This window comes from Elephas maximus, chromosome 1, assembly GCF_024166365.1.
Source record: "Elephas maximus indicus isolate mEleMax1 chromosome 1, mEleMax1 primary haplotype, whole genome shotgun sequence".
In the NCBI taxonomy this organism is placed as follows: Eukaryota; Metazoa; Chordata; class Mammalia; order Proboscidea; family Elephantidae; genus Elephas; species Elephas maximus.
Window position 1 is genome coordinate 85559018 of NC_064819.1, and position 20805 is coordinate 85579822.

A 20805-nucleotide genomic window follows, 5' to 3' on the forward strand; every position below is an offset into this window, starting at 1 on the left:
TCATTCTTTTTATATCCTAGCTTTTAGGGAGCAGTCTCGGTGGGACCCCTGAATATGCTTGGGGAAGGGACTATATTGATTTATGCCTGTTTTTTTACTTTTCCAAATCAAGCTGATTAGAGACAAGCAGCCGTCTTCGAAAATTACATGATTTTTCCTCCTGTTATGAGCTCTCGTTCATTGTCCATGAAGAAAAAAATTCCCTAATCCTGTATTTTAGTGCAGTAGGCTCTGCTCCCTCACCAGGCTGCTACCTGATTACTAGCAAGGACCGCTCTTTCTTCCCCTTCCTTGGTGTTCCGCGGAGGTGCTCGGTTCTCGGTGGTGGGTGAATGTGGGTCCCCTTCAGTTTCTTTCGTAGCGTCTCCTTTGCCAAAACTACTCAAGGGCTCATTCCGGGGCGTCTGGGCTCCCGCCAGGCGTCACTATCCATGGTAACAAACAGGCAGGCGTTTCGGGTCCGCTGGTCTCCTCACCTCTCTCAGCAGTGGTGAAGCGAAGTGTCGAGAGTCGGGCTGGGTGGTGAGGATCGCCAGGCAGGTGTTCACCAGGTGTGTTACAGGAAGGGCCAGAGAAAAGATCGTGGTGGGGAAAAGCTTCCCTGGTGCGAGAAAGGGCAAATGTTTACTCTTAAAAGAAAAACAAAGCAGCACGACATGGTAGCGTGGCCGAGCGGTCTAAGGCGCTGGATTAAGGCTCCAGTCTCTTCGGGGGCGTGGGTTCGAATCCCACCGCTGCCAGTTCCTTTTTTGCCTCACTCCGGCGTACCTAATACACGTTCATTCTTCGCTCTCACTGTGGCCTCTACTCACAGCCTCAAAGGTGAGGCAGGTTTTCCCTCTTCTGACTTGAGTTCCCAGGGGCTGGGGATAACTACTGGGCGCATAACTCCCAGAACTGTACCCAGCGCAAATTATTCAATTAATCAGTTTCTCTATTATTGAGCAGCAAATATATTCTAGGTAAAGTGGATACAGAAATAGACAGCACATTAAAATAAATAAATAAATAGATTAAAAAAAAAGCTTCCATAGAGCGTATTTCCTTATTACAAAGTCTGAATGGATGTCAGACTCCTGGGATTCACTTGTAACGGAAGACAGGTCTTGCCCAAGCCTCCGAATTACTTTTTGGAATCTGCCGCTGGCAGCGAGGAAGTCTCTCATTTCATATTTCGAACTCTAATTATACGGAGCTGAGAACGTAGAGCAGTTAAGCGGAACGGAAGAAATGATGAAGTAAAAGAGTTAAACAGATTTCAAAGGGCGGCTCCAGGAGACAAGGTAAAGTATTATAATGAAATGTGCTAACACGTAAGAAAACCAAACGGGAAGAACACCCTGGATATTTCTCAAGCTCAAAGAACTGAAGAAAAAATCCAAACCTCGAGTTGCAATATTTAAGGATTCTAAAGGGGATATATCGAACAATGCAGGAAACATCAAAAAAGATGGAAGGAACATAGTCACAGTACCAGGAAGAATTGGTCGAAGTTCAATCATTTCAGGAGGTAGCATGTGATCAAGAACCAACGCTTTCGAAGGAAGAAGTCCAAGCTGCACTGAAGACATTGGTGAAAAACAAGGCTCCAGAAACTGACAGAACACCAACTGAGACGTTTCAACAAACGAAGGCAGCTGTGGCGCTGGAGTGCTGACTTGTCTATGCCTAGAAATTTGGAAGACAGTTATCTGACCAACTGACTGGAAGAGCTCCATATTTGTGCCCATTCCAAAGAAAGGTGATTCAACAGAATGTGGAAATTATCAAACAGTATCATTAATATCACACGCAAGTAAAATTTTGCAACACATCGGCAGGGAACTGCCAGAAATTCAAGCCGGACTCAGAAGAGGATGAGGAATGAGGGATAACATTGCTGATATCAGATGGATCTTGGCTGAAAGCAGAAAATACCAGAAGGATGTTTACCTGTGTTTTATTGACTATGCAAAGGCATTTTACTGCATGCATCATAACAAACTATAGATAACATTGCCAAGAATGGGAATTCCAGAACACTTAACTGTGCTCATGAGGAACCTGTACACAGACCAAGAAGCAGTTGTGGAAACAGAACAAGGGGATATTGTGTGGTTTAAAATCAGGGAAGGTGTGCGTCAGGGTTGTATCCTTTCACCATATTCAGTCTGTATGCTTAGCAAGTAATCTGAGAAGCTGGACTATATGAAGAAGAATAGGGCATCAGGATTGCAGGAAGACTCTTTAACAACCCGTGATATGCAGATGACACAACCTTGCTTGCTGAGGGTGAAGAAGACTTGAAGCACGTACTGATGAAGATTAAATACTACAGCCTTCAGAATGGATTAAAACTCAATGTAAAGAGAACAAAAGTCCTCAATACTGGTCCAATAATATTTTTTCTGATAAGCAGAAAAACTATTTAAAGAGTAAAGAATTTCATTTTACTTGGATCTACAATGAATGCGCATGGAAGCTGCAGCCAAGAAATCAAACAACGTATTGCATTGGGCAAATCTGTTACAAAAGACCTCTTTAAAGCATTAAAAAGCAAAGATGTCACTCTGAGGACTAAGGTGGACCTGACCTAAGCCATGGTATTTTCAGTTGCCTTATATACCTGCAAATGTTGGACAATGAATAAGACTGAAAAAGAATGATGCCTTTGAATTATGGTGTTGATGAAGAATATTGACTATACCATAGACTGCCAGAAGAATGGACAAATATGTCTTGGAAGAAGTACAGCCAGAATGCTCCTTAGAAGCCACGATAACGAGACTTCATCTCATGTACTTTGGACATGTTATCAGGAGGGCCAGTCCTTAGATAAGAACATCGTGCTTGGTAAAGTAGAGGATCAGTGAAAGAGAGGAAGACCCTCAATGAGATGGATTGACACAGTGGCTACGACAAAGGGCTCAAGCAGAGCAATGATTGTGAGAATGGCACAGGACTGGGCAGGTTTGGTTCTGTTGTACATAGGGTCACTATGAGTTGGAACTGACTTGATGGCACTTAATGACAACAACAGCACACCTTGGGTTGCAAGTTGTTTCCTCCTGGAAGCCTTCTCGATTTCCCCCATCCCTCCTACGAACTCCAGCATTACAATTAGAGAGGATATGGAGGAAAACAACAGAATAGAGGGTTCCTGCTGTCATGGAATTTAAGAGACTTGTGGAGTTCACAGGCATTAGTTATTGTTCAAATATGTCACAATCTCTATTAAAAAAGTTTTTTCTGTGTAGACTTTGAATGATGTTCCAGATATATTATTAAAAGAATAAAAATTTAGCAAATATGTATTAACATATGGTAGATGGAAGGATAAGCAAATTGTTCACAGTGGTTACTGTAAGGAGACAATTCTCCATGGATCTCTCAGTTTCTGCAGGTAGCGTGAAAAAAAAAAAGGCACTGCCTTTTTTCTGGACTATTTTTTCAAGGATACTTGTATAAAGAACAGCCTTGGAAGTCACGGTGTGTCTTTCTGGAGCAAAGGACAGGCATGCTTACTGGGTACCCTAAACTCAGGTTTCCTAGCCTATAGTGCTACTTCTAATACTAGTTTCCTTGTCCTTTGTATTTGAATTCATTTTTCCTGCCTGAAAACTTGGGGAATCTTTTGATCAGTGTTTTGAAATCGCTCATCTATATGCTTTCTTGTAGGTCTTTTGTCATTCATTGAACTGGGTGTTTGGCAGGCCTTTCCTTCTAGGAACAAATTTTCTTAATTCCTGGCAAATGTGCTTATGTGATTATTTTGATAATTTTCACCTCTGTTTTTATGTTCTATTTTGGAGCTTCTATTATTTATTAATTGGGATCTCTGGATTGAATCCTTAGTTTTTTTTTTCTTTTATTACATTTAATACATATAAAAACATACGCAGCAAGTATATGAGTTTTTGAAACAATATTACAACGAACACTTTTGAACCCATCACTCAGGATCTAGAATTACACTGTCCAATACACTGGCTGCTAGTCACACGTGGCTATTCAGCACTTGAAATGTGGCTAGTGTGCCTGAAGAACTGAATTTGAAATTTTATTTTAGTTTAAAAAAGTATTCTTGATTAAATTATTGGAAAGCTTTTAAGTATGTTTGGGACAACTTGGATATGTGAGCCTACTTTTTCAACTCTAAATTTTATGAAATTTATGTACAGATCAAGTATTTCTTGTCAAAACTAAGATGTTGTTAAGTATAAATTACACACAGGACTTCAAAGACTTAGCAAAAAATAGAAATGCAAAATATTTCATTAATACGTTCTGATTGAGTTAAAATATTTTGGAAACCCTCAGCATATATAAAATATATTTTTAAAATCAATTTCACCTCTTTTACTTTTTTAATGAGAACATTTAGATTTATATATGTGGTTGGCATTAAATTTCTATTGGACAGCTCTAGGCTAAAGCATCACTAAGTTTTGCATCAACCTACATGCTGCTCTCCTATCCCACCACTCTAACTCCCCGTCAGAGGAAACTAACCTGAACTCTGTGTTTATCATTCCCTGGCATATAAAAATAATTTACATGTATATCACTCTCCAACCAACAACACAAAATATCAACACTCTAGCAAAGTCCAGAATTTAAACTGGCTTGCCAGATTCTGTTAAAGGACCAACTGGAGAAGCGATATCAAGGGATGCCCTTTAGGGCAATGGTTCTTAAGTTGGGCTGAGGACTTGGGAGTCCAAAATCCATACGCACACCATAGTCTGTCAGTGAAATAAGTGTCCTGCACATGTATTGCATTTTCCAAAAGAATATACATGCTGTTGTGATAGAAAACAAAAAAACTCTCATTTTCTAGAAGAGCATGACAACTTCCCTCATGGGTGCATGAGGTGGTGGTCTGTGAGATTCGTTGATCATCAAATATGGGACCCTCATACTCCTGAAGACTGGAAAACCACTGCTAATTCTCCAGTCTAAGCTCTGTTCTTATGTTGTTTCATCTGAAAGCCACATATCCAATTTGGTCCTCCTCAGAAACAATTCCACTGAGTTATGTTCTAAATGTTTTCATCTTGGCTTTCATCAGAAACTACATAAGAAATGGTCATATAAAGAATATGCCTTAATTTTCTGTAGAAACTGAACCTTTAATCATACTCTTTTGTATAATAAATCATGTAATTTCCTTGGGATTTATTACTAGAAAATTGAGTTTCTTGGACGCCTACTCCTTCATTATTAGGTATGTGTAATCAACATTTCTCAAAATGTTTTCTGTGAAACAAGATTCATAAGGATTCTCCCCTAAACTGAATTCTGTGGTCAAATAATTTTGGAAAGCAACACTTATAGCTAGCTCCCTTGTTTAAGACTCAGAAGGACATGAGCACACTATAAGCCCTGAGAAGTCTTTGAGGGTGTGAATAAAAACACCACCTGGCTGGTATTTCCCGTACTTATTATTTAAACAAACAACTGTAAAACACCTTTGAGAAATGCTGAGTAATCCATTGTTTACCTCTTTCTTTACATCCAGGAAACTCAGACCTAATTTAATTCTCAATTATGGTCATTATGTTAATTAAGCTTCCACATTTGAATCCTCTTCTAGGAGTTTCAATTTCTATTTTAATAGCCTTATTGTATGTGGGTTTTTACGATAATTTTGTCTGCAGTAACGACTTCATAGCATTTGGTAGAGAAAGGGATAGATGTCAGAGACAGAGAGACTGTGAAAGAGATAAATTACCTAATAAACTTGAAAGAGCATTTCATATGTCATGCAAATAGACATAGCAAATATTTAAGAAATAAAAAAAACAAAGTTTTGGTGTACTTATAACAAAGTAGGACAGGGTTCATGTTCTTTCCATATGTAAACCGCTATTTGAACAGTACACAGTTGACTTCTACTTAACTGTAATTTTTAAATCTGCCCTTCTCCCACTCCTTCTTGTCCCTGAATCTCAACAATATTAATCCCATTTAGAGAAGTACCAGTTAGGCTTTAAAAAAAAAAAAAAAAAGCTTACCAATAAAAAAAAAGTGTTTTTTCTTTTTCCTGAACTGAGGTATACCTTCACCACCAAGATGTCTCTTAAGCATATGGAAATTGCTGAGATAAGTCTGAACATTGTAAGGATCATTTGCTCAGGATTTAACCAGTCACGTGAGCCTGGGAAAATTTCTTAACCTTTCTATGCCTCAATTTCCTCATCTTACAGGGATGTTGTATGGACAAAACCAGTTAAAACGTGTAAAGCCCTTGTAACAGTGCCTAGCACACAGTAAGCACTAGTAACTATTTGATATTGTTCTGAAGTGATAGACAAAGCCTTGGGAGTGAATGTGCTCACTGAAGAAATAAATACTAAACAGGAAGGTCAAGGATATCCCTGGGATCTCACAATTAGGGGTCAGGGAATCAAGGAGAACCAATACATGGGACTGAGAAGGACCACTCCAAGAGGTAGGAGGAGAAACAAGAAGTGTAAACACCAGAATCATTACTCTCAGGTGTTGGTGGCCAAAATATTGACTACTGAGACAGTCTGGGAAACAGATTTCCCATTCTCCTCAAGTTCATGGGTTCTCCACAGTCTATGTTTTCTTTTTTTATGTCCAGTAAGATTTGAACTCACTTTGAAAGCTTTTCCACACTGCTCACATTCATAAGGTTTCTCCCCAGTATGAATTCTCTTATGTCCAATCAGAGCTGAGCACTGACGGAAAGATGTGCCACACTCATTGCAGGTATATGGCTTCTCACCAGTGTGGATTCTTTTGTGCTGCCTCAAGACTGAACTATGACGAAAGGCCTTTCCACATTCTTCACATTTGTAAGGTTTTTCTCCAGTGTGAATTCTTTGATGACTGTTCAAATTTGACTTCCCATTGAAAGCCTTACCACACTTCGAACATTTATAAGGTTTCTCTCCAGTGTGGATTCTTTGATGGATGGTAAGGCAGTGGCGATCCTGGAATGTTTTCCCACACTCCCCACATTGATAGGGCTTCTCCCCAGTGTGTTCTCGTTCATGAGCCCTGCGTTTACAGTTATGACGAAAGGCCTTCCCACACTCCTTACACTTGTAAGGTTTTTCTTCAGTGTGGATTCTTCTATGTTTGGTGAGCTCTGCCTTGATATTGAAGGCTTTCTCACACTGAGGGCATCCATAGTTTTTCTCCCGAGTATGGATTCTTTTGTGTTTGCTTAGGTCTGAGCTCCGAATGAAGGCCCTCCCACACTCATCGCATTCATAAGGTCGCTCACCAGTATGGATTCTTGTGTGTTTGGTGAGGTCTGAGCTCCCGCTGAAGGCCTTCCCACACTCCTCACATTCATATGGTTTCTCCCCAGTGTGGATCCTGTCATGTATGGTAAGGGAATGCCTAAACTGGAAGGCTTTACCACAGCTGTTACATTCATAAGGCTTCTCCCCAGTATGGATGATCTGATGCATACTGAGACGGCTCTTGGTCTTGAAGGCCTTCCCACAGTCACTGCACTCATGAGGCCTCTCTCCGCTGTGAATTTTTTTATGTCGGCAAAGAGCAGACCTACTATTGAAGGCTTTTCCACACTGGGTACAGTTAAAGGGTTTCTCCCCTGTATGGATTATCTGATGCATAGAAAGCTGATTTCTGGTCTTGAATGCTTTCCCACACTCATTACATGCATAGGATTTTTCACCAGAATGAATTCGCTCGTGGATAATGAGGTCTGAATGCCAACTGAAGTTTCTGCCACATTTGGCACAGCGATGGAGTTTCTGTTCTGTTGGAACTCTATTATATAGGGTATGTTTTGAGTTTGGATTGACGTTTTTTCTAAGTACCTTCTGGTTCTTTCCTTTCTTGACAGTCACTTCCTCAGAGACTTGTTTCTCTTCTCTCAGTTTCTCCCTCATGGGCGTTTCCCATTGATTCTCTAATTTGACATCCTGTACACCAACCTCTCCAACCTCAAGACCCTGAGAAGCAACTTCCAGGTGGCTTCTTAATTTCATCCACCAAACATCTCCATTTTCAAAAACCTCTTGTTTTGAACACGCTTTCTCATTCTCAGGCCATGTCTTGTCAGTTGACACTTAATAGAGAAAATAAAAATGTCAGAAGTTCAGAAGAAAGGAAATAAGTGAGATGGGAGAAGTAAAAAGTAAATGACTTTTCCATGTTTGAAAATTGCTAACATTATGATCAAGGGTTGGGATAGGCTGAATAATAAAAAATACCAAGACATTTCAAAATCAGTGAACTTTATAAAAAATCTTTACAAACCTTCTCCTCCTCTAGAATCTCCTAGTTTAGTGAATGGCAATTCCATACATCTAGTCACCAGCCGGAAAGCTAGAAATCATCTTTAACTTCTCCCTCTACCCTCATATTTGCTCAGCTAACATTGTACAAATTCTGTCTGTGAAGTGAGCCACAGAGGGGGTGCTGAAGTGTTGGTATAGTACCTCTTTAGGTCTGCCCTGTGGGCCTTGGTGAGCCAATTTCTGCTGTGTGACTCTGATCATCTGGGTAGGGTAGATTAGAAAAGTGGAATACCTGATCCAAACCAGGTGACCCAAACCAGGCCAGATTCTCTCTTCTTGGCCTTTGGAACTGTGACTGCAGAATAGATAAGGTAAGGCTCTGAGAGTAGCTAGGAATTTAACATTTAAATTTGAGGACCAGTAGTTTGTAGTAGCAGGGTGGTATATGCTGCAGGGGAGAGAATGTTTTCCTATATGGTCTGAGAGAGAAGCAGAGATGGTCAATCTGCGAAGAAAGAAGAATGAAGCAGACTCACAGAGAAGCAGAGGAGACAGCTGGGGAGAGGGTCCTGATGGCTTTCCAGACCCTTCTTGAGCCTGAAGCATACCTGCGCTTAGGATCCATGATACACCCCTGAAGCTTCATAAGAAATTCCTTTTTTTTTAAGTACCTTGAGTTAATTTCTGCTGTTGGCAACCAAAGAGTATAGATCAACCTTCTTATTGTCTCTTAACTCTATTCTTTTCTCCCCATTTCCACTGCCAGCACATTTTCACTAGCTAACTGCAGTACCTCCCAAATATCCTTTAATCTGGCTCTCCTCTAATCCATCCTCTATACTGTTTCCAGATTATTCTTTCTAAAAATTAAATCTGATCATGTCACCCCTTAGCTTAAAATACTTCAGTGGCACTCACAGTTAACCAGATGGGAAGGAAGTAAAGTGTAGGATTAAGAGCCTTGACTCTGGAATAAGTCTGTCAAATCCAACTAGACTTTAAGCTTCTTGAGGGCAAGGATGATATCTTATTTGACTCTATATCCCTAATACCTTGTATAGCGCTTGGTACACATTGTTGCTTGATATTTTTTAAGGATTGAAAGAAGGAAGGAAGGGTGGGTATTGCAATTGGGTAGTTGAAGTGGGCATATAAACAAAGGCAAAAAGTCAAGAAATCTTCTAAAGAACAAATTCAGAAAATAGTTTGAATGAAGAACTGGTAATATTTCATGACTAGACAAGAGGGTCAAAGAGAATGGGAAGGAAAAGTAAGAAAAAAAAAGGTAGAATGTGAGATAAAAATAGGGATAGCTTAATGAAGAGACAGCCTTGTGGGAAGAGATGAGTTTGGTTTTAGATATGTTGCTCTTCAGATGACAACGGTATATCCAAATGAAAACCAGGAGTTAGAAGCATGAGTCTGGTGCCCATGAAAGTGGTAAAGATTATTGTTATCAAAGTGCATCTGCATTGTAGCTGATAGCTGAAGCTATGAGAGAAACTAACTTCACAATAAGAGAATAGAGAAAGGCAAGGGTAGAAGGCCCACAACTCAAACAGAGAAGGTCCTGAAGAAAAACTGGAGGCAGAAGAGTGATGTTCTCTGAGCTTTTCTTGAGGGCCAAATTCCAAAGAGTCTATTAAATAGGTTATATTAGATAGGTTAGACATGATGATGGTTTTTTTTTTGAGGGCCAACTACTCTTGACATGTTATCAGGAGGACCAGTCCCTGGAGAAGGACATCATACTTGGTAAAGTAGAGGGTCAGCGAAAAAGAGGAAGAACCTCAACGAGATGGAGTGACACAGTGGCTGCAATAATGGGCTCAAATATAGCAATGATTGCGAAGATGGTGCAAGAATGGGCGGTGTTTTGTTCTAGTACACATAGGGTCACTATGAGTCGGAACAGACTTGATGGCACCTAACAACAACCACAACAACATCAGATAGGTTGCAAAGAGCCAATTAGATGATAGGATAATTACCCAAGTAGTTTGTTGTTGTTTTCTCTTCCTTACGGTTTTTTAAATGGACTTCCTTTATGGGTCCTTCATGACAGATGACCCACCAGTGTGATCATTCTGTAACCATTTCATCATATGTAAAGTAGGAGAGAACTAAAGTTCTATCACTCACCTGGGTGGGAGCAGCTCAGGGACTCCTTGTCCTGTAGATCCTGAACCCAGGGCTCTGTCCCTCGCTCCAGATGGGAGATCAAAGGAGGTTTAGGAAAGGGAAATCCTGGTTATAGAGAAGGAATACGACAGTGTATAGAGCAACAAAGAACTATTTTAACACTTAGCCTGGCCCCTCTCTTAGCATATGGAGACAGGAAAGAAATGTCCATTTGGGTAGTGGAAAAGGGTTTTTTCAGGGGTCTGGTAACATGTAAAACAACATAGTTAGGTAGGGCCTTTCTCAGAAAAATCATATGTGTAAGGGCAAAGAAGGGGATTCTGGGAAATAGTCATCTGAGTGTATTTCCCTGTTCTTTTTAGGAGAATGGGAGGCTATAGTTTTGGGCTCTTGGATGGGAGTTCATGACTAGGAGCTGAATACAGAGCACCTAACGGGAAATGCTAGAGAAAGCAAGAATCAGGGTGAAAAGAGGCTTAGTCTCTTTTTCACCCAGGGAGAGTCCTATTCCAAAGAATTGGAAAATAGCAACTAGGTTGGCTTCAAAATTCTCTTGCTATGTAACAAAGGCAACTAAAAATTCTAATTTTGGCGGACAATCCTGACAATAAAAGGACTCTGATTTTCAATATGAGTCCCCAGGAACATCAATATAATGCAAAAAAAAAAAAAAAAAAAAAAGAGAGAGAAGAAAATACAGAACCAAGCATAGGAAAGTTCCTTACCAAGTGATACCATATTCCCATAATTTTCCAACATCACATCTTTATAGAGATGTCTTTGAGCATGGGTCAGACACTGCCACTCCCTGTCAGTGAAGTTCACGGCTACATCCTCAAATGTCACAGACTCCTGAATCAATATGCTCCTGTGGTCCTGGAAGAAACCCCAGAGTTCTCTCAGGAAACAGAAGCAGAAGAAAAGAATTTGTAGGGAGAGAGTTTACAGAAGTGAAAGGCTATAACTGCTTTGGTGAGTATCTGGGGATGCAAAAGGGAACATGGGCTTTTAGTAGTGAAAAATGAAAGAAGAAACAGTCTACAAGTGGTTCCTTATAGGATGGAACACCTGTGCTTGAGAGTTACATAGCAAAGAAGGCAGTGAAGTAAAGTCATGTTTAGAAGGCAGTGATACATTTTCAGGAAGTTTGGAAGGGGCTTCAGCTCACTTGGGCCTGGGTCATCAGTGTGATATCTGCTTCTGGCAGGTTTCCTTGGCTTCTATCTTTGGCAAAGGCAGGATGCTGAGAAGCTGGGAGAGCTGAGGCAGGGTAAATAAGCCAAGAGTTAATATGATACAGCATTAATAAAACCCTTCACTTTTAATTTATTTCCCCAAATACAGAAGCTTCTGTAGGTCTAACTTAGGGGCAAGCCTACTGCCTTATCGTTTCCTCCACCATTATTTCTTGAGTTTCAGCTCATGGTGCTGGGCATCAGGCCCAGGCCTGCAGTCAAGCTAGCTGTAGGTACACTTTCTTCCTCCCCTCTCCTACTATGTGTTTTTCTCTGGTTTGTCTTCATCTTGAAACAACCTTACTCCCTCCCCAAACAGGTTAAAAAGACCAAATCACTGACTCCCAGCTTCTGTGTTCAAAAGTTGAAGTAATTTTCTCCAGAAATACCTTTTATTTGGGGGGCGGGGGACACAGAAATATCCAGGGTTAAGTCCTAAAGCTTATTTATTTAGGTAGTTTAATGGCTGTTCTACCACTAGTTAATTTATTAGAAGAATATTTTCCTTGTTCCTATTACAGAAGAATCACTTTTCCCGATTCTCTTACTAATTCCCTAGTACCCTCTCTACAACAAAGTGTAAAAGTGTCCAGGTATAGTCCATATGGATTGGATGAGAAGTATAGTTTCACATTATTAATTAATGCGGCTCTTTTGTATTCCTTGGAAACCCTGGTGGTTAAGTGCTATGGCTGCTAACCAAAAGATCGGCAGTTCAAAGCCACCAGGCGCTCCTTGGAAACGCCATGGGGCCGTTCTACTCCATCCTACAGGGTTGCTATGAGTTGGAATTGACTTGATGACAATGGGTTTTTTTTTTTTTTTTTTTATATTCCTTGTAGGCTAGCTCACCCTTTCTGTAGTTGCAATGTTTAAGGTGACTTACCTTTCTTGATGGTTCATCAACACACTCCCAAGTCCAAGTCCAAGCAATTTATTTTTGCTCTCAAGATACCAGCAGCATCAGAGTCATTTATTGTTAAGGCTTAGCCTGAGGCTTAGCCATCTATTGTCACCCTTAGCCTGAGGCCTCAAAAGCTATCATTTCAGTTTTCCTTTATGAGCAAACTGAATTCTTCTCACAGGAGTTTCCCAATAAGACCCTTCTTTGGTCCGGGCTATGCTTAGCTTTTGACCAAGACCAAGGCTGTGTCTCAATCATGTAGATTCCACTCAGCTTTTCCAGTTTCACTTTAAAAGCTCCAAACCCACTTGGATAATACAGAACTCACAGGAGACACGTTCCATCCCATAATGTTCTGTAACAGTTCTTTTCCTTGTGATATCAATAAACTTAAACTTTGCAATTAGGTTTTTTTCAACCGGCATTTTATTGTGAACATTTTCAAATATACAGAAAAGTTGAAAGAACTGTATGGTAAAACATCCATATACCCACCACATACATTTTACAATTAACCTTTTGCAAAATTTGCTTTATCACATATCTATCCATCTATTAACCCATTTTATTCTTTGATGCATTTCAAAAGGCTGAACACATCAGTATACTTTATTTCTAAACACTTTAGCATGGCTATCGTTAACTAGAGTTCAATGTTTACATTTTTTTTTTTAGGTAAAATTTACATATGGTGAAATGTACAAATCTTAAGTGTACTTACCAATGGATGAGTTTTGACAACTGCATATCCCTAAATAACCCAAACTAATCTTTAGAGACATCCCAATTGGATTTTTACCATATCCTTTGCGTACACTGGGAGTTTTGTCAACTTACGGTAATTCTCAAGTGGAAGTTTGTTTTTAGCTGTAGAATTTGAAAGGTCAGTTGCTGCCCTCAAGTTAAAAATGAACTTAGGAGACCAGCTACGTGTTCAAACAATAACACGAAACTCTTTGTGAAAGCACCGTACAGGTATTTTTCTGGGGTGATATTACTTCATTTACATGTTAGGTAATTATAGACTTTATGGCCCTGAAAATCTGCCATGAGAGGAAAATTCAAGGTGGAAGAACTTAAAATCTTTTGAGAAAAAGAGAACTGGGTGGCTCACAATCAGATATGAACCATAAGAGCATATATATATTTATATTAAAAACAAATGAACACACAAATTAAGAAAATTCCACTATTTTCTACCTCTCTTAAATTTACAATAAATAATTTTTTTTTTTTATGTTATTTTCACTAATGAGTCCTCATACAGTGGAAATTTCAGGATTTTTCACCCCTGTAAGTTTCAAAAGAGGGGCCCTGGTGATGCAGTGGTTAAATGCTTGGCTGGTAACTGAAAGGTGGGCAGTTTGAACCCAGCTGCTGCTCTGCAGGAGAAAGATGTGGCAGTCTGTTTCTGTAAAGATTACAGCCTTGGAAACTCTATGGGGCAATTCTACTCTGTCCTGTAGGGTTGCTATGAGTTGAAATTGACTCGATGGCAATGGGTGTGGTTTAGTTTGAAGTTTCAACAATATACTTAGAAATAATTTTACTTTTTTTTGAAAGTAATATATACTTTATAAAAAGCCTATTTTTGGGTGTACCTAGTTCTCTGTCCAAAAGTCTATGTCTTTCTGGTCTGATTTTATGACTTCAGAATTGCTAGGTCCCACCTTTATCAGCCTCTTTTATACACATCTTAACCACCTTCTTTTTCACAGATGCCAACGAAGAGCATTTCTAAAGCCCAGACTCACATTTCTCCATCTTATTTTTCCCATAGCTTTCATGGCAAACTTTTGCTCTTCCTTTTGCTACTGCTTTTATATCTTCTTTTCTATTGCCTATCCCTAGTTTTTTCTCAGGTACCTGTATTACATTTTGAAATCTCAGGGTTCCAAAAAGGTCCACAAAAGTAAAATTATAAGTATTCCAAATTTTGCATGTTGGTAAACTGGTGGTTGGGTATGAGTTACTGAAGTTATCACAAGTTTCATATGTGTAAATATTTGTATTATATATATCAAGTCATATACAGTAAATGATGGAATTCATTCAATTTATTTGTAGAATCTTTTCTTATGAATCTTAAGACTTTTTTTTTTTTTTTTTACAAATTCGATTTAAAAAGAAGGCAAAACCTGAATAATGTAATTGCTCTTGATACTGACCCAGACTCAGTATACAGCTATGCAATAGAAGACATTTTATAAATGCTCAATAATGAGCAGATTTCTGGGCCCTGGGAAGGTACCTCCCACTCACTCTGTGTCCTTGCTCCATTCTCAGCTGCCATGACTCCCATCACGCTGTGTGACTCACCTCTCTCCTGTGGGTGCCATGCATCAGGGGTCCAAAGAAGTTTGCTTGGTGGTCCTGGATTTTCACCTGACAGCACAATCTATTGTAGGGTACAGAATGAAATTGAGGAGACTAGGGAGGCGAGGAAAATATATAGGAATCCTCAACAAAAGTCTAGTCAACAGAATTCAACAGCATATCAAAAAAATAATACATCCTGATCAGGTGGGATTCATACCAGGGATAAAAACTTCTCAGCAAACTAGGAATAGAAGGGAAATTCCTCAACATATTTAAGGGCATATATGCAAAATCAACAGCCAATATTATTCTCAATGGAGAAACACTGAAAAAATTTCCCTTGAGAATGGAAATGAGACAAGAATGCCCATTATAACCACTCTTATTCAGTATTGTACTGGAAGTCCTAGCCAGAGCAATAAGGCAAGAAAAGGAAATATAAAGGGCATCCAATTTGGAAAGGAAGAAAACAAAATTATTTATAACAGCCCCCAAAAGGATAAAATACCTAGGAAAAAACCTAACCAGGGCATGAAAGAATTACACAAGGAAAACTATAAAACACTACTATAAAAAACCAAAAGAGAACTACATAAATGGAAAAATATTCCATGCTCATGGACTGGAAGACTCAACATTGTGCAAATGTCAATACTATCCAAAGTGATCTACAGATACAATGCGATCCTGATCCAAATCCCAAGAACATTCTTTAATGAAATGGAAAAACTAATCTCTAATTTTATATGGAATAGAAAGAGGCCCCAAATAGCTAAAGCAATACTGAAGAAGAACAAAGCAGGAGGCCTCACTTACCAATCTCAAAATTTACTATATAGCCACAGTAATCAAAACAGCCTGGTACTGGTTTAATGACAGACACATAGACCAATGGCATAGAATTGAGAACCCAGAAGTAAATCTATCCATCTATGGGCAGCTGATCTTTAACAAGGGGTTGAAGTCCATTCAATGGGGGAAGAAACAGTCTCTTTAACAAATGGTGCTGGCAAAACTGGATATCCAGTTGCAGAAAAATGAAACAGGATCCATACCTCACACCACACAAAAATGGATCAAAGACCTAAATGTTAAAGCTAAAACTATAAAGTTCCTGGAAGATAACACAGAGACAAAACTAGGGGACCTAATTTTTGGCATAAATAACCTATGAAACACAACTAAAAATGCGTGAAAAACAGAAGATAAATTAGATAACTGGGACCTTCTTAAAAATTAAATACTTGTGCTCATCAGAAGACTTTACCAAAAGAGTAAAAAGAGAACCTACAGACTGGGAAAAAATCTTTGGTAACAACACACCTGATAAGGGTCGAATCTCTAAAATACACAGAAAATTTTAACAACTTGATGACAAAAAAGACAAACAATCCAATCAAAAAATGGGCAAAGCACATGAATAGACACTTCACTAAAGAAGACATTCAGATGGCCAACAAACACATGAAAAAATGCTCAATTGTTAGCCGTTAGAGAAATACAAATCAAAACTACAATGAGATACTATCTCACCTCTGCAAAAACAGCACTGATCAAAAAAAAAAAAAAAAACCAGAAAACAACAAATGCTGGCAAGGTTGTGGGGAGATTGGAACTCTTATACACTGCTGGTGGGATTTAAAATGGTACAACCACTATGAAAAATGGTATGGCGCTTCCTCAAAAAGCTAGAAATACCTTATGATCCAGCATTTCCACTCCTAGGTATATCCAAGAGATATAAGAGCAGTGACACAAATATATGCACAACTATGTTCACTGCAGCATCATGCACAATAGCAAAAAGATGGAAACAACCTAAGTGTCCACCAGTGGATGAATGGATAAACAAAATGTGGTACATACACACCACGGAATACTACACAACTATGAAGAATAATGAGGTGTTCAGGAAACATCTTATAACATGGATGAATCTGGAGGACATTATGCTGAGTAAAATAAGCCAATCACAAAAGGACAATATTGCATGGTCTTACTATTATAAAAAGTCAAGACTAGGTATACACAGAAAACCATATTCTTTGATGGCTACCAGGGATGGGAGGGGAAGAAGGGGGAATCACCTTCTAGATAGTAGACACTTGTTATTTTTGGTGATGCAAAAGGCAATACCCAACACAGGTGAAATCTGCAAAACTTGACCAGGGTAAAAGACACTAAAAAAGTATGCAAAAATAAGGGACAATTTCAGTAAATGCTATAACATATACAATTTTGCAACAACAGTAATAACCAAAAAATATGTGTGTGGTTGCACAGGTAGATATGTCTGCATACATAAGTACAGGAAGGCATATACGAGTACATGTGTGTGCATGTATAGGTGTATCTGTAGGCACATCTATATACATGCTTCTGTGTGTTGAATATATAATCATTTATATAATGAGGCATGCAGGGAGCACAGTTAAGGTGACTTCCTAGATATATCCAAACACCTCACAAGGTTGGTTTACTGGGTTAAAAGGCTTAGGACCATAGTCTCGTGGGACAACTCAGTCAGCTGGTATAACATAGTTCATAAAGATAATGTTCTATATCCTAGTTTGGTGAGTAGCATCTGGGGTATTAAAAGCTTGTGAGCGGCCATCTATGATACAAATATTGGTCACTACTTGTCCGGAGCAGAAGAGAATGAAGGAAACCAAAGGTTCAAGAAGAAACCAGTTCACAAGGGTAAGAGCCTATATGAACCACAGCTTCTTCTAGCCTGAGACCAGAAGATCTAGATGGTACCTGGCTACTCTTACTGACTGTTCTAAACAGGGACACCATAGAAGCTCTTGGATAGAATAGAAGAAATATGTAGGAAAAAAATCCAAATTCTAAAAAAGACCAGACTTACTGGACTGATAGAGGTTAGAAGAACCCCCAAGACTATCGCCCTAAAGTAACCTTTGAACTTGGAACTGAAGCCACTCCAGAGGTTACCTTTCAGCCAAATAATAGATTCACTTATAAAATAAACAATATCACCCATGAGTAATGTGCTCCCTTAAACAATCAACTATATGAAACCAAATGGTGAACATTTACCCAAAAGCAAAAACAATAAGGCAAGGAGGAGAAGTTAGATCAATGGAACACAAGAAACAGAATGGAAATAGTAAGAATGCTGACACATTGTGAAAGCTGTAACCAACGTCATGAAACAATTTGTATAAAAATTGTTAAATGGGAACCTAATTTGCTGTGTAAACCTCCACCTAAAACACAGTACTTAAAAAAAGAAAATATATGGGAAGGTGCAGCCAACCATAAATGGTTGTTCATGGAAATTGTCTCTACCAAAAAAAGGGGGAGAGAAAAAACCAGGGACTCAGTTCCTAACATATCTTACTAAAAATGGAAATAGCATCCAATTACTCTCTATAATTAGTTTTAATGATCAGCAGGTCATACAGGAAAAATAACATCCAGAAGGAAAAGACTTCCACAAGGACAATTCAGGCCCACCATTTCCACTGCTTTCCTCCTTTCTTGAACACACTTCTTCCTCCTTGTGATATATTACAGAACTCCCTTTTCTTACCTGTTGCATCTTTTTACCCAGTTTTCTTTTACAATCTTTCACCACTCTGCTGACTGGATCCAGCTCCTGAAGCCAGTTTTGGCTTTGTCCAGACAAGATGTTTTGAAGTGGTTTCCACAGATCCCAGCCTCTTTTGGGGAACACGAGTCTTGGTGATGTCAGCCAAAGGACCCTCTATTCGGTTTGATGTGTCAAAGACTGCCCTGGATTTGGGGTTTGTGAGCATATTTGGTGAAGGGAAAAGAGAGGAATGTAATTACAGCAACAAGATGAAATCACTGAGAAACTGAGGCATCTGTAGGTGATGAGGAGCACCGGAAGACAAATTGAAAATGTTAATATATCCAGAATAAAACCTCTTCTCACTACTTGCACTGCGACCACCATGATCCAAGTAACCATCACCATCCTGCACCTCCCATTTATGCAGTAGCTTTCAAACTGGTCTCCTTGCTTTCTTCCTGTCTCTTCACAGTAAAGCAATTAGAGTGGTCCTTTTAAAACTTAAGTTGGATCCTTTCATCTTTGCTCAAAATCCTCCAATGGCTTTCTTAAAATAAAAGCTGAGGTCCTTGCAATGGCATACAAATCTACCAGATGGGCCCATTGTCTCTGACCTCCCCCTACTATTCTTCCCTTCACTTGATCCTCCTCAGCCACACTGAGCTTCTTTCCCTTCCATCTTAGGCACGGTTTCATCTCAGGGCCTTTGCACTGGCTGTTCCCTCCACCTCAAGCTATCTCCACGGCTTGCCTCTTTCAAGCGTTTTTTTATGTCATCTTCCCAAGGAGGCCTACTCTAAGTAGCCTACTTAAAACGCAAGGTACCCTCCTCCTTCCAATCCTGATATACCTTGCCTTGCTTTACATTTTTTTCCCCCTATGGCACTTTATCACTTTCCAACATGGTGCACAAGTTACTTGTGTACTATGACTACTTATTGTCGGTCTCCTCTCGCTAAAATGTGGGCTTCTAGGCTCCGTGAAGGCAGGAATTTATGTCAGTTTTGTTCACTGCGGTATTGCCAGTGCTTAGAACAGCGCCTACACTAGTAGGCGCTCGATTAAAAATCGGCTGAATGAATGAATAAATGAATGGATGCTGGAGAGAAGAATAAAAAGGAAAAGAATGGGTAAGGAATCGATGCGATGAAGAAGGGAGGGAGGCGGGTAGGAAAAAAGGGAGGGGAAAGACCTGTCTGGAGGTGGCCGTAAACTGACCACCCTCTCAAATCCAGCCACAACACCCAGCCCCCTTCCGGCCAGCAATCCGGGTGTTCCTGGCCGCGAGTGTATTAAACACCGCCCGTGGCGGCGTCGGGTTCCTCCCCACCCGCCCCTCTGCCGGTTCCGGGACTCCGCAGGCAGCCCAGAAGCGTCCCCACTGCAGAGCCCGCCCCACGCAGGCCGGAGACACCGACCTTCCTGCCGATACTCTCTCCAAGAAACGAGAAAACAGAGAAATCTAGACTAGCTCCACTTCCTAGTCCGCTAATAACCATTTCCGGTGACTTTCTAGGAAAAGCCTCAACTCGGTGGTGGAGACGTTCCCCAGAAAACTAGTCCGCCACCCCTCACCCCTGCCCAGAGTCTTCAGGAGATTGCTCAAGTTAACTAGGGATGGAAAGGGTGTCGCGGTTGCAGATACATTTCCATATCGGCCGTTATTATCATAGATAAGTCATAGGTCAGTGAATGTTGAGCGAAGGCACTATGCAACTGGTTGCAGGAGATATATTTTGCATGGCCATCTACCCTCTAGGCTGACTGGGTACGCTTTCTTCCCAATATTAATGTTAACGTTACTAACATCCAGTTCACATATCTTCATGGGGTACATTCATGAGAAACCACTAAAACCTTCAGTGAAATGAAGATACTTCTACAGCTGACCCAGAGTATACGACTTTAATGATCTAGTCCAATTTAGATACAATTTATTTACACTGTTTGTTCTTGGTTAAACTTCATTGCTTAATAAATGATCTCTTAAAACAATGAAATACTGGATTTTTGCAAGGATCCATGTAAAGTTTATCAGGTCACCTTTTTTACTTTTTGAAAATTTGGACATTTGCTAGTCTTGGACATTTGCTAGTATTGCACTCCTGGAAAGTGGCCTTCAGGCATCCTGTGTCCTATGAGCCTGACTTTCAGGACCCTTTGACCGATTTTATCTGAGCATGAAGACGTGCAGTCGCTTAAGAGGAGTAGTCACTCTTTTACATCTTCTTGTCTGTCCCGAAATTTAATTTCCGCATATTGATATCTGTGCTACTGTTTCCAATTTAAAGGTCATGATTCTGGGTAGAGAAATAGAAGCCTGATTGGTGTTAAGCAGTTCCATGGCCCCTCTGCCATTTATCGAAATTACCAATTTCATTTTCTGGGACTTTTGAAAAAATTGCAAATATTTCAGGCATC

The 20805-nt window shown here is 39.8% G+C and overlaps 1 protein-coding gene, 1 long non-coding RNA gene and 1 other non-coding gene across 4 annotated transcripts in view; 2 read left to right on the forward strand and 1 right to left on the reverse strand.

Annotated features, from left to right (window-relative positions):
• Window positions 1-20805, forward strand: part of LOC126077828 (uncharacterized) — a 31858-nt gene that overhangs the window by 4425 nt on the left and 6628 nt on the right. The window lies entirely within an intron of this gene.
• On the forward strand, window positions 659-740 carry TRNAL-AAG (transfer RNA leucine (anticodon AAG)). Its single transcript has one exon. It is a non-coding gene; the product is annotated as a tRNA-Leu (tRNA).
• Window positions 5156-19826, reverse strand: ZNF311 (zinc finger protein 311). Of its 2 annotated transcripts, XM_049887129.1 has the most exons (7): window positions 19803-19826; window positions 18382-18584; window positions 14826-14904; window positions 11536-11627; window positions 11093-11243; window positions 10368-10472; window positions 5156-8053 (listed from the first exon to the last, which is right to left on the reverse strand). In XM_049887129.1, the coding sequence occupies exons 2-7, from the start codon at window positions 18388-18390 to the stop codon at window positions 6477-6479; spliced, it is 2013 nt and encodes a 670-aa protein (XP_049743086.1). In that variant the 5' UTR covers window positions 18391-18584; window positions 19803-19826; the 3' UTR covers window positions 5156-6476. The 2 variants fall into 2 exon arrangements, with proteins under 2 accessions (XP_049743086.1, XP_049743080.1); XM_049887123.1 differs by lacking the exon at window positions 19803-19826 and having other exon boundaries at window positions 18382-19761.

What these genes read in the sequence shown, in the direction of transcription:
- ZNF311 (XM_049887129.1), bottom strand. An exon ending in TGGGAATATGGTATCACTTG is followed by an intron (nt 10,473 to 11,092) that starts GTAAGGAACTTT and finishes CTCTATAACCAG; the next exon opens with GATTTCCCTTTCCTAAACCT. An exon ending in CCTGAGCTGCTCCCACCCAG is followed by an intron (nt 8,054 to 10,367) that starts GTGAGTGATAGA and finishes TTCTCTATTAAG; the next exon opens with TGTCAACTGACAAGACATGG.